Consider the following 13237-nt stretch of genomic DNA (forward strand, 5'->3'; position numbering starts at 1 on the left):
TGAAAATTACACAAATGACCTAAGTTACTTTGCTGTGATACTTTTAGAAGATTTTTTAATGACAATATTTTTTTTCAGACAAAAAAATGCCAGTTTTGAAAGCGTCTAATAGAATAATTCAAGTAGGCTTCTTACCATTTAAACAAGGACGATAAATATTATTTAAAAAAGCGAAGCTAAAAGAATATGACAAGCGGACAATCGGTCATTTGAAACTTAAGAACACTTTAGATATTGAAGAACTTTGACCATTAATGTGTCGCAACATTTCGCATTTAAAAAACCAAGTTATTGGGACAATAATATTGTATATAAAAATTCTTGCTTCAAATAGACGTACGTACTTTCTGGTAAAGATTATTAAATGTACCTAACTCAAACTGTAACAAGAATCATCATGCAAAGTTTAAAATTTATAGGACCATTCAAACGTGCCCAAATTAACAATCCGTTATGGAATACGGACGGACAGTCTCAAAAGAAAAGCTGTAAAATGTGTAGGCTAGTAGACACTCCTTGATATAAATAGACATTTAAAGGGGCGGAGTTACAACTCGTTACACTTTTTTGTTTTGTTTTACTGCTTTCACCATTAAACATTAATTTAATTACTCACCTATAAAATCTCCAATTCTATTTAACTTTGTATTTTATGTGGAGTATTTTCACTGAAGCTTATGATAGATGAAGGTTAGGTAAATGTTAGTGATTCCCCGCAGGGTTAGAGCGCCCTGCAAGGGCTAGAAATTGGAGAAAAGCTACTGTGAAAATACGACAAAGCACACTTCTTTGTTTTCTTTCCATTATCTAAGCACAATTTGTTTTAGGATGAGCGTTTTTCACTGGATAAAAACAAAGAATGGAGTGAACCTTTCTTCTTTATCCAAGGATCTGATCCTCAATTAGGACTTACCTACGACTGGGGCAATGATGGAACGGTAAAATTTTAAAAGAAGGCATTTTAGGTCAGGGATCTAAAGGGGTAAGACAAAGGCCGATAAATTTATGTACATCCCTAATGATGACACACAAAATTACCCCTTCTGTAGACTAAAATTAGTGGTTGAACGTTTGAACACTCAACTTGATAAACTAACCAGTTAACATTCAGTGAAAGTCCCCAAAGTTGTGAAGTCAACGAATAAGAAAACGTTATTGTAAAACTTTGGAGACTAAAGTAATAAAGAGCCCATTGTCCCCCCCCCCCCCCTCTGTTACTTGGTACTCATTTTAAATTTTATTTGAACTAAAATTATATTTTGTATCTTCACTTCATTTGATTCAACTGATTAACAGTACCCAAGATTACGACCATGCGAGGGTACTCACTAAAATAACTACTAACTCAACTTAATCTAACTCTCATAGGCTTTAAAACAAGTGTTTACCATGCACACTTAATATCCACAGATAAAGGTCATGCAATCAAAGGTATGAACTTTATCTTCTGCAGGATGGAGTACCCTATCCAGATTCTAAATGGGAAGTGGAAATGGAACTTGCAAAATTGGCCGTCCAGGTACAGATACAGGTAGTGCTGCTCTATATCATGATGTGTCCGACATCAATTAATATATGATGATGTACGATATTTTAATGTACTCTAATAAAGTGATACTCCCAGCTGACTAAAACAACGATACCTCCCTCATTTACCCCATACCCTCCACATCTACTGGATGAATGAAGTGAACAATAAAAAAGGTCCATATTAGCATCCTAAATTTGCGACAAATTTTCCCCTGTCAAATAATCCACGTTTTATATATCATTTCCAACATTTCAACATTTGTGTATAGTAAGATTTTTATACATAGGTTTTCTTAGCGTTCAATTTGATTTTTAATGCGTTCAATTAATTTTTAAAGAATAATTAGAGTTAGGCTAACCCAGCAGACGTGGTTATTTTAGATATTGTAAAAAATTAAGGATACTACGGCGTCGTAGTAATAAAGATGGATCTTCTATATCTGGACTAGAATCACACTTCCCTTTCAAAACCAAAAAGAATAATATTTTTGAAATATTCAATTATGTCTCTTAATGTCTTAATACTTGAATATACTAATTTTCAAGAATCACCCTTCACTTTTAAAACCTAATTTAAAAATAAAATTTTTCAAAGAAAATGAATACCATGTCACCGAAGCCAGCTTTCTTCATAATGTGTGGTGACTACACGGATGCTTTTCCTGACGAGTGGCCTAATGTCAAGTAAGTTTCTTATTTATAGCATTTTATAAAGGGGGGGGGGGGGGGGCAACCATCTCGTAATCAGTGAGCAAATGGCACTTAGAATTCGAATTTCGATCTAAAATTTTGCATGAGTAATCTTTGGTAGGTCTATTTTCCCTAAATCGAACAAAAAGTTGAAAAAGTAACGGCTAACGGCTCAGCCGTTTAGCCGTTTTTTGGCTATTTTTAGGGCAAATCTGCCATAAATTATGTAGGAATCAACGTTTTGAAACATATTTTTGCTTTAAATCATGTGAAATGATACAAAAAAAAACATTTTTAGATTTCTAGTACCAGCAACTAGCGGCTAGAACCGTTTGAAAAAGTTTTGGAGCAGCATAGAGTATTATGTGGAGATAGGTTTTGTGATGATTTGCTCACTGATTACGAGATAGTTGCATTAAACACCCCCCCCCCCCCTTTAGTGTCAGCTTTTTTTTCATGCTTAACAGAATTGTCTAATCAATACAAAACTTTGTACATTTTTAAAGGCTCTTTTAAAAAAACAGGCCTATAGTTTTTACCTTTTCAAACAAATGAAAAAATGTTGGATTTTTTTGGTCAATTGTATAGGACTAAGAACCTCCAAATAATTGTTGTTTTTTATTTTCTTTTTTATGTAGAGAAAAACAGCTGGCAGATTACAAGAAATCATTTCTTGACCTGGATCCGTCCATTCCAATCCTTTGTGCCTGTGGCAACTGTGATATAGGCAGGGATAAGGGACACAGTTAGATTAAGCGGCTGTAAAAGATCCAATTAACAGTATTTCAGTCGAGTTTCTGCTTTCCTATGGACCTTTGAAATACATTTTCTACCAAGGAAATATTTTAGACGTGCACACAAATTCCCTAAATCATCTGAATACCCAAATAAGATCCCTATAAAAGTGGTAGGTCTGTATGTCTCTGTATGTCTGTTGCAAAGGATCTCTCTAGACGTTGAACCGATATGGTTCACCTTGACGGTAAGGCTTCTTATATAGGTAAAAAGAAGGTTTTTTGCACTATTTTGGCGGAAGGGTACTCTACCCACCATTTTCTGTTTTGTATCCTCTAGTAAACAAGAGGGGGGGAAGTTTTGACACATTTGCGTAAACAGTGAGTATAGGCTTTATCTATGGACTGAGAGGATAGGTTATTAGGAATAAAATCTTTCTTATATGATGAATTTTCCCAAGTTTTAAGATTTTTTTTGGATAGGCCTTCAAGTTCAAGAGCTGCAAGCCTCCAGGTCCTCTCTGTACAGGTAAAAATTAAAAAAATAATTTTTTTTGAAGAGTTAGAAGTCAACTTATGAAACAAAATATTAATTTTTTTCTTTAAATATGTGAATAACATTCAAAAATATTTTTTTTTAATTTTTACCTGTACAGAGGGGACCTGGAGGCCTGCAGCTCCTGAACTTGGAGGCCAATCAAAAAAATCTTAAAACTTGGGAAAATTCATCATATAAGAATGATTTTATCCCTAATAACCTATCCTCTCAGTCCAAAGATAAAGCCTATACTCACTGTTTACGCAAATGTGTCAAAACTTCCCCCCCCCCTTAACTAGATAGGAACGTTTTTAATAATTAAAATCACAAAGCCTGGGGCATAGAAAAGTATAGGTAGTTATCTTACTAAGTTACTGTAAATACATTTATTCCTAATCAGGGGTAGCTATTCTAACAATCAATTCTACAAAAAAAAATCACAAAACCTTTTAAAGTATGGTGGAAGTATATTTTTTTGATGTAAGTGAAGAGGGGTGTGTAAGAAGGGGAGGGAAAGGGGAAGGGGATTGTGGGGAAATTTTCCTTTTGAATTCTTTGTCAGAATATCATTCCCTTTTCCCTGATTCCTGATATTGAACTGAGACCCCAATCCCTGGCTTATAGGTAATATTCCAACCCATGAAACCATAGACAAGTATAGACAAGACTTTGGAGATGACTACTTCTATTTTGTATTCCAGGTAAGCTAAGCCATAGCGCAGCTACTCTACAATTGGATTTGTCTTAACATCCATAAAGTCCGTATGGTTGGTAGTAGTACTTGAAATATTTTAGGATATAAAATAGACTGAGTTAACATACAACACTGTACGACTTGTTATAAATATTGCACCTCATTATTAAGTCTATTCCTAGTGTATTACAATTTACTTTTCTGGGTTGATGGATGGTGTTGCACTACTTATGGACAAATTGTCCTTGTTGTTAAAATTGTTTTACATAATTTAACATTATTTTACATTAATTAAACCCACTTGTCATTGACAGAAGTTAATAATCTATATATTAATTTCTTCATTGGGTTGAGGCGTGCAGCTTATGACGATTCTAACGGTATGCATAACATTTTTCTATTATCAACACAAGCCGCGCAGTTTAAATTTTAAAAATGTGCGCATTTTTGCGCTCTCTTTAAATTTGTCATGATCCATAAAAATCTTCCAAAAATAGGTATTTTGGAAAACCGGATTTTAAGGTATAATTTGTTGAAAATCGCTAAATATGTTTTTCTTATACAAAACTCCCCAACCTAATGAAGAAATTAAGATAAAGATCCATTAACTTCTGTCAATGGCAAGTCTGTAAAATTAAGTAATGTTTTTGTCCTATTAAAACAAACACCCTGTATTTGCACTTGATACTTTTATATTGACATGTTTGAAAGCAACTCAATTCAGTGGTTTGACTGTATGACCTTTTCCATATGATCAATCTAAATATATATTATCTGTAATAATCTCGTTATTGCTGCGCTTCTTATTAAATTATTGTCTTTGTTTTCTTTAATTCTTTTTTATTTTATTGAACTTTTTGTTTTTAGGGAGTTTTCTTTATTGTATTGAATTCTCAGTATTATAAGGATCATACTAATGTAAAGGATTTATATGAAGGTTATTTTTAGCTTTCTTTTTTTTTAATTGAGAGGGGGGTGTATTGTATATATACCTCGTAGAGTCATAACAACAGGCAAATTTGACTGGATTTTGCTGTTATTTCAAAAAAAATATTTTTGAATTAAAGTCAAAACTAGGACAACTATATTCATAAGTAGCGAATTAATACCAATTTAAAACATTTTAGATGAGTGTTAAAGTTATTAAACATTAACCACTGAAAATAAAATTTTTCTTTCATGACAAAAAAAAAGTAGATAAAGTGTAGCAACGAACCGATTTCCTATCAAATTATTTATTAATTAATCCGCAAAATACAGTAAATATTTATTTTTTTAGCACAAGAGGCATGGCTGAATCAAGTGTTAGAGATGGATGAAAGAAAAAACGCAAAACATACCATAATCTTTCAACACATTCCGTGGTTTTTTGGAGAGGTTAGTAAATATTAGGGTTGGGCCGGATATCCGGTCTGGCCGGTTATCCGGCCGGATATCCGGTCATTTTCAATATCCGGCCGGATACCGGATATTAAAACTATCCGGTTACATGAAGTCCGGCTGTTTTTTGACGCCGGATATCCGGTAAATTGCCGGATATCGAACGTTGGCCAGATATCCGGCCGGAACCGGATATCCGGCATTATAAATCAGCCGGATATCCGGTATCTGGTATCCGGCCGAAAAAGTATCCGGCCCAACCCTAGTAAATATTCAATGAAATGTTTTGCAAATAAAAGCAAGGACCCCTGTTAGTTATATCCCACAGTAGCGAAGCTTTAGTTTCTAATAGAAATTATCCTTACATTAGTAGCGGGCACAGGTTTAGTCATCGATGGTGTAAACTTTGGGGATGTTAAAAAGGGGCCGATATTCTTTCCAATTTCAATTTTAAGGAAGGTATTTACAGCCCCCCCCCCCCTTCCCATAACACGCCAATGCTCTATACATTGATTTTGTCACTTTTCAAAATATGTTTGATCCTGCGAATAATTCATACTAATAGGGACTGTTGTAGATTAACTTTGCTACTAAATATAACACAAATAATTGGAATAGTTAGTATTCAAAAATTTAATAAGCCAAGTTTGTCCTAATAAAAATTAATTGGAATAGTTATTTCTCGCATCGTATTATAAACGGCTTTCCTCGGATATACAGAATGTACAATTATGAGATTAAAACTAGTTTTTTAGCCCCGAGGTGCCGAAGGCACCGGCTGAAAAAACTGGTTTTAATCTTATGATTGTACATTTTTATATTCGTAGAAAGCTGGTTATAATACGATGCTAGACTTAGTTTTTTCGTATGGATGAGAACCGGTTCCTATCCACCGGATTCGAATGAATAATACGAGAAAAAAAACATTATATTTAAAAGACACACTTTGGTATTGATTTAACAACTGCTATTTTAATTTAGATTGATGAAGAAGAGGACTATTTCAACATTGGATATGAAATGAGAATCAAGAAATTAGATCAATTTTATGCAGAAGGTTAGTTCTCATTTTTACATGATTTCCTTATGACTGAGAACCGGTTCTATTCCAGCGGATATTAGTCGGTTTCGAAGCCATACTGTAAACAGATATATTAGATTTAGATCCTAATTTAGGACAATAATAAGATAGTGTAGGAACAATCCGGTCATGTAATAGGTTAGAACGTGTTCACATTTTGGCAAAACTAAAATGGATAAAGTATTTTTTAGTTTAGCTACGTTAACAAAACTCAGCTATAAAAAGTGAATCTATAGGGAAAATTATACCTTCCGAAAATAAGTATTGCTATCTAAATTTAGCGTATACCCTCGTTTTGCATATTGCATCAGTTTTTTTTTGTAGATTTTTGCATTCAGAAGAATTTGCGTCCATGATAAAAGTTGTAAATCTAAATTTTTTACAGAACTTTCTTAGAGCAAGTGTTATTGTTAAATTGCGTTTTTTTCTGAATAAAAATAAAGTGTCTTATTGACCAGCATTAATGTAATTAAATATTTTTTTCTGTTATAAGTATCGAACCTACTCTATAATTAACTTTTTCTGTCCGTCCTTAACGCTATAGGGGAACATGCGATTATCTCGGCTGCTATTGTAGATAGACGGCTGAAATTTGTGGTGAAGAATCCCTGTATCAATAAGCATCAACTTTATAATTTACTTTGTCCGTCAGTCTCTCGGTCATGTTAAAAAGACATAATAAATATTTTTATTAATATTTCAGAAAGGTTTCGTGATTTCTAAGAATTATTGTACATTTATCAGCATCTTCTCTATAGTTCATTTTGTCTGTTTGTCCTTCGCTACTTATGGATGTTGTCATCCTTGTTTATTAATTTTTCAGAAAGGTTTCTTGATTTTTAAGAATTATTGTACATTTATCAACTGAACACCTTAATAATTCTTTTGTCTGTTTGTCCTTCCATGAATTTTTGGTGTTTCGCTACTTATGGATGTTGTCATCCTTGTTTTTATTTGTTTTTTCTTCAGGTATAAGAAAAATATTCTGTGGACATCTGCACAAGAATGCTGGCGGAGATTACAAAGACCTAGAGGTCGTTGTCACGTCAGCCATCGGCTGCCAGCTTGGTCAGGATCAAAATGGAATGAGAGTTGTCACTGTCACAGGTAATATCATGTTTTCCCGTATTCATTCGAACCCGATTAATATCCGGTGGATTAGAACAGGTTCTCATCCATACAGAAATATTATGTCTAGCATTGCCCCGCAGGGTTAGAAATAGGAGAAAAGTTACTGTGAAAAATACGAAGAATCGCCCCATAAGTTGCGATGTTACAAAATGGACTATACCCGAAATAGCTCTTAGACCCCCCCGGCCCCTCCTCCCTCCCTTTCTATTCCTTTTAAAAATAAAATTAGAAGTGGAATGTCGACTACCTTGCCACGACCATCCCTTCTACAATTTTTTCCTTTTAGTACCCTTTGTTGTAGTCGAAATGACACTGAAAGTATCAATCCCCTTTTTTACCCTAATTTTGTAGTTAAACATCTGACTGCATTATTTGCTCTTATTTGACATATATGTGTTATTATATTATATGTTTTGTATGGACACTGTCATATTTATTCACCCTTTCAAATAAGCTCAAACTAGATTTTTGTGTTTAGCTTCTGGTTTTTACAACCCTTTCTTTCTCAAAGTTTTAAAGTACAAATTTTCTTGTTTCTTCAAACTTGTTTTGTTCTAACTCATTTGTACTTGACTACCCCCCCCCCCCCTCTCTCTCTCTCTCTGTTACATTGTAATATTACTTTTCAATATTATTTCATTTAATTGTTCAGTTGTCTCTTCACAATTAATGTTTCAACTTCAATAATTCAGTGATTTTAGTTTAATTATCTTAATTTAATTTAATATTATTTTTTTAAAATAATTCAAAGTTTTCTTTACATTTATTTTGTTTCTTCTTTTAAAGTAAAAGCAAATATTTTCTTTTATTTAAGAGTCAACTATAGTTAATGTTTTTCAGACCTTTGTCAATTATGTTCTAGTTATGCTTTACTTGTGATCCTAAAGGACAAAGCTATGGTGACGTCCCCGGAGTATCAACCCTTTTTGATGGTTTTTCTTTTGGCGAATCTGGCCTCTTTCTGGTCTAATGCCATAACTTTCATGAGGAATTCGACACTTAAGATCCTATGCTTTGTGCCTTTCAACCCATGATGTCTGAAGTAAGAAACTTATTCATAAGAAACCCTTTAAAAGAGTATTAATAATCTAGTCAATTTAATTTTTGATTGTAAAACTTAAATGATTTTAGTTTTTTAAATTTAGTTCTTAAATTTTAAATTTTTTATATATAATTTACCTTTTACTAATTGTAATGTTTTTTAGGTAAATTATATTACCGTTCAAATAACGTGTAATGTTTTTGCAGAAAAGATGTCTTCCATTTTCATCCCACAGATAGCTGTTTCAAGTTCCTTCCCCCCCCCCCCCCCCCCTTTGTAGTTCAAAATACTGGCCCTCTTTACTCTGGCCTAGTACAGTAATATAATTTAAAGATTATATGGGAGTTGTTTTCACCTCCACTTCAATCCTGACTACACCCTTATTTTCTGGAACAACACCCTCTTTTTGAAGCTGAAGAAGCAACTGCAGCTTGTGTTGCAGTTAATCAAGATGACTGACTCCTCTAAATTAGTTAGAATTTCTCTTGATTCTGATTTATTTCTTCATTGTGTCTTTACATTCTCAACCAACATCCCGGCTGCAAAGTTCTTCGTTCTCTCCTCAGCACTCAACGTCATCAACATCAAGGACGTCATCAAGCCATCCTACTTCTGAACTTTCTTTTTTGCCTCACACCCCTCTCCAACATTAATTAGACTTTTACTAATTATGGCTGGAATTGAACCTAATCCTGGACCCCAAATATTTCCTTGTGCAGTATGTCCTCAAAACGTTACCTGGGCCTCTCCATCAGTAATTTGCTCCAAGTGTCACAGATGGTGCCACGTCAGAAAAACAAATAATTGTAGTGAACTAAAAAGTGTTAAAGAATGGTCATCTAACTGGCAATGCTCCAAATGCGTCAAGAAAAGTAAAACTCCATATATTGTCAAGGACAGTTTCAAACTACTTCAATTCAACTGTAATGGGCTTAGAAGTAAAATTATAGAAATTATTTCATTTATGAAAGCAAATCAAATTAAAATAGCAGCAATTCAAGAAACAAAACTTAATGAATCTTCAACCCTCCCCAATCTTGGTGATTATGTTTTGATAAGAAAGGACCGAACAAAGGATGCTGGAGGTGGACTTGCCTTCATTGTTCACAACAGTATTCAATACCAAAAGTTACCTGACTCACCACCTGACCTCCATATAGAAACCGCAGGAATTAAAATAGCTGACATTACCATCATAAATGTATATGTACCCCCAGTCACAAGCTGTACTCCTGGGTATAATCCAGATTTCTCCAGAATCCTATCTCTGGGCGATGCCATCATTTTAGGGGATTTTAATGCTCATGACTCACTCTGGCACTCAACCATCAAAGACACCAGAGGAGAAAAACTTTCTGAAGATATATCCAACTCAAATTTTGGAACTCTTAACTGTGATAAACCTACAAGATTACCTACATCTGGTCAACCTACCTCACCTGACATTAGTCTAGCTAGTCTCTCTCTCCTACCTGTGATAGAATGGGATGTAATAACCGCACTAAACTCTGATCATTTACCTATAGTTTTAAAAATTCAAGCAGATTTCCAAGAACAGTACAGTAATAGAAGAACATTTGTTAATTTTAATAAAGCAGATTGGGCAACTTTTTCATCATTAACCGAAGAAGAATTTAGTAAATTAGAGGATCCGGAAGATGTATATCAAGGGGAAAAGAAATTTAGAAAAATTATTAATAAAGTATCTAATCTATGCATACCTCAAGGCAGAATTAAAACAGTTTATCCTGAAGTACCTAGGGAAGCCGCAGCTCTTATAAAAGAAAGAGACGAGTTAAGAAATAATGATCCTATGTCTGATAACATCAAGATTTTAAACCAAGAAATCAGTGATTTGGTAATAAACCACAGAAAAGAAAAATGGAAGCAAGAAGTTGAAAAAGTTGATCGTTCCTGTTCTACCAAACTCTTTAAATTACTTAAAAGAATAAATGGCAAAAATCAAGAATCAGGAAATCAACCAATAAAATTTAAAGGAAAATATATCTCCAATCCATCAAAAATAGCTAAATTCTTTAATAAGCAATATTCTTCAGTTGTTCACCATAAAAGCTCTAAAGAGAGTAGAAAGATCACCAAAGATATCAGAAAAAATAACTTAAATGACCATCCAACTCATACAGCTGAACAAACCAAAGAAGCTATTAAACAGAGTAAATCTTCCAAAGCCCTGGGACCTGATAAAATATCTAACTTACACCTGAAACATTTAGGACCAAATGGAATTTCCTATCTTACAAAAATTTTCAATCTCTCTTCATCAACCTGCAAGATTCCTGCAATTTGGAAATCCTCCATTATAATCCCGCTCCCTAAACCTGGAAAAGATCCTGATGATTCCAAATCCTACAGACCTGTCAGCCTTCTCTGCCCTGCAATTAAAATTTTGGAACGCCTGCTATTACCTACCCTTACAAACAATCTTGAACTTCCAGATTTTCAACATGGATTCAGATCTGATCACTCTACAGTTACTGCATTGTATGATTTTACCGAGGCTGTTGCTCAAGGTTTCAACAAAAATCTTCCACCTGATCGTACAATATTAGTCCAGCTTGACTTATCAAAGGCATTTGATATGGTATCGCTGGATAAACTTATTAAAGATCTGAATGCATCTTCCCTTCCTGAAGGTGTAAAACGTTGGCTTAACTGTTATTTAAAAGGTAGACAATCAAGAGTACAATTCAGGACCAAGAAATCGGCCTCAACTAACATCAGAACAGGAGTACCACAGGGAGCTGTAACCTCACCCCTTTTATTCAGTTTTTACCTGTCTAAACTTCCATCACCACCTGCAGGTATCAAGATCATCCAATATGCAGATGATATTTCTGTTTATACATCTGGAACTGATCTGAATGAACTATCTCTAAAACTGAATGATTATATGAAGTCTCTTCTTGAATATCTAGATGAACGAGAATTATCTGTCTCCCCAGAGAAATCAACTGTCACTCTGTTTACCTCTGATAGGAAACAAGCCAACTACCATCCACAAATCTTCCTTAAAGATAAGTTAGTTCCTCTTGAAAAACACCCAAAACTCCTTGGAGTTACTTTTGATCCTCACCTTAATTTTTCTCATCATATTCAGGCAAGTTTAGATAAATATAAACCAAAGATTAATATGATGAAAGCCATTGCTGGATCTGATTGGGGCCAAGAAAAAGAAAATCTTATTCTTACCTATAAATCTCTCGGACGAAGTGTTCTAGAATATGGCACCCCTGTCTGGAGCCCAATCATTAGCGACAGCAATTGGAAGGACCTACAAATTGCACAAAACAAAGCCCTACGGATAGCAACAGGTTGCCTGGTCATGTCTAGTATTGATCATTTACACCAAGAAACTAAAGTTCTACCCATAAAAGATCATGCTATGCTACTTACTGAACAGTATGTACTTGCCATGCACCTACCCGGCCACCCTGGACAGAAACACCTTGATAGACCACCACCACAACGTAAAATGAAGTCTACTGCTATTGATCTCAAGTCAAATGTCCGCCAATGCCTTCCTATCACCAACAAACCATCTTATAAAAAAGGTCTGAAACGTCTACACACAAAAGTAGTCAAAACATGCATTTCCAAATATTCAAATTATCGAGTCCTTGGAACCCGACCTCCAGAAGTTCACAAAAGTGAACTGAACCTGAAAAGGAAAGCAAGAACAAGTCTCGCCCAACTAAGGAGTGGATTTTCAAGAAAATTAAATAGCTATCTGTATAGAATTCAAGAATCCGCTTATGATCACTGTCCCAACTGTAATATCTCCCCACATGATGTCACACATCTTTTCAACTGCCCGGCAAAACCAACAAATCTTAAACCTATCGACTTATGGAAAAAACCTTCTGCTGTTACAGCATTTCTAAAACTGGATGGAACTTGATGACGAAATTATTAACAGAATGATGAACAGTGCCGAGGCTACACACACACACACACACACATTTACATTCTCACTGGCCTAAAGCTATGGTGACGTCCCCGGAGTGTCAACCCTTTTAGATGGTCTTTCCTTTGGTGAATCTGGACTACTTCTGGTCTAATCCCACAACCTTCATGAGGAATTCGATACTTAAGATCCTATGCTTTGTGCCTTTTGCTAATTGACTATTGACCAATTTTTTTTTAGACTAAATCTTTTGTATTTAAAAAGTGTATTGATACTTTTTTGTTTGTCGGGAGTGTTGTAGTCGAAATGACACTGAAAGTATCAATCCCCTTTTTTACCCTAATTTTGTAGTTAAACATCTGACTGCATTATTTGCTCTTATTTGACATATATGTGTTATTATATTATATGTTTTGTATGGACACTGTCATATTTATTCACCCTTTCAAATAAGCTCAAACTAGATTTTTGTGTTTAGCTTCTGGTTTTTAC

At 34.4% G+C, this 13237-nt stretch overlaps 1 protein-coding gene across 5 annotated transcripts in view; it reads left to right on the top strand.

The window, feature by feature from the left end:
• The first annotated feature begins 2 nt into the window (after window positions 1-2).
• Window positions 3-13237, top strand: part of LOC145318525 (serine/threonine-protein phosphatase CPPED1-like) — an 18323-nt gene continuing 5088 nt past the window's right edge. For 4 of the 5 annotated variants that reach the window (XM_080159833.1, XM_080159835.1, XM_080159834.1 and 1 more), the window contains exons 1-10: window positions 3-122; window positions 828-938; window positions 1454-1531; window positions 2126-2214; window positions 2859-2947; window positions 4117-4193; window positions 5054-5123; window positions 5466-5563; window positions 6548-6623; window positions 7617-7754. In XM_080159833.1, coding sequence (XP_080015959.1) covers window positions 87-122; window positions 828-938; window positions 1454-1531; window positions 2126-2214; window positions 2859-2947; window positions 4117-4193; window positions 5054-5123; window positions 5466-5563; window positions 6548-6623; window positions 7617-7754 — 862 coding nt within the window. In that variant the 5' untranslated portion in view covers window positions 3-86. The remainder of the gene's footprint in view (window positions 123-827; window positions 939-1453; window positions 1532-2125; window positions 2215-2858; window positions 2948-4116; window positions 4194-5053; window positions 5124-5465; window positions 5564-6547; window positions 6624-7616; window positions 7755-13237) is intronic. The other variant, XM_080159838.1, reaches the window with a different exon arrangement.

This window comes from Acartia tonsa, chromosome 5 (assembly GCF_053477335.1).
Source record: "Acartia tonsa isolate MP-2025a chromosome 5, ASM5347733v1, whole genome shotgun sequence".
Taxonomy (NCBI): Eukaryota; Metazoa; Arthropoda; class Copepoda; order Calanoida; family Acartiidae; genus Acartia; species Acartia tonsa.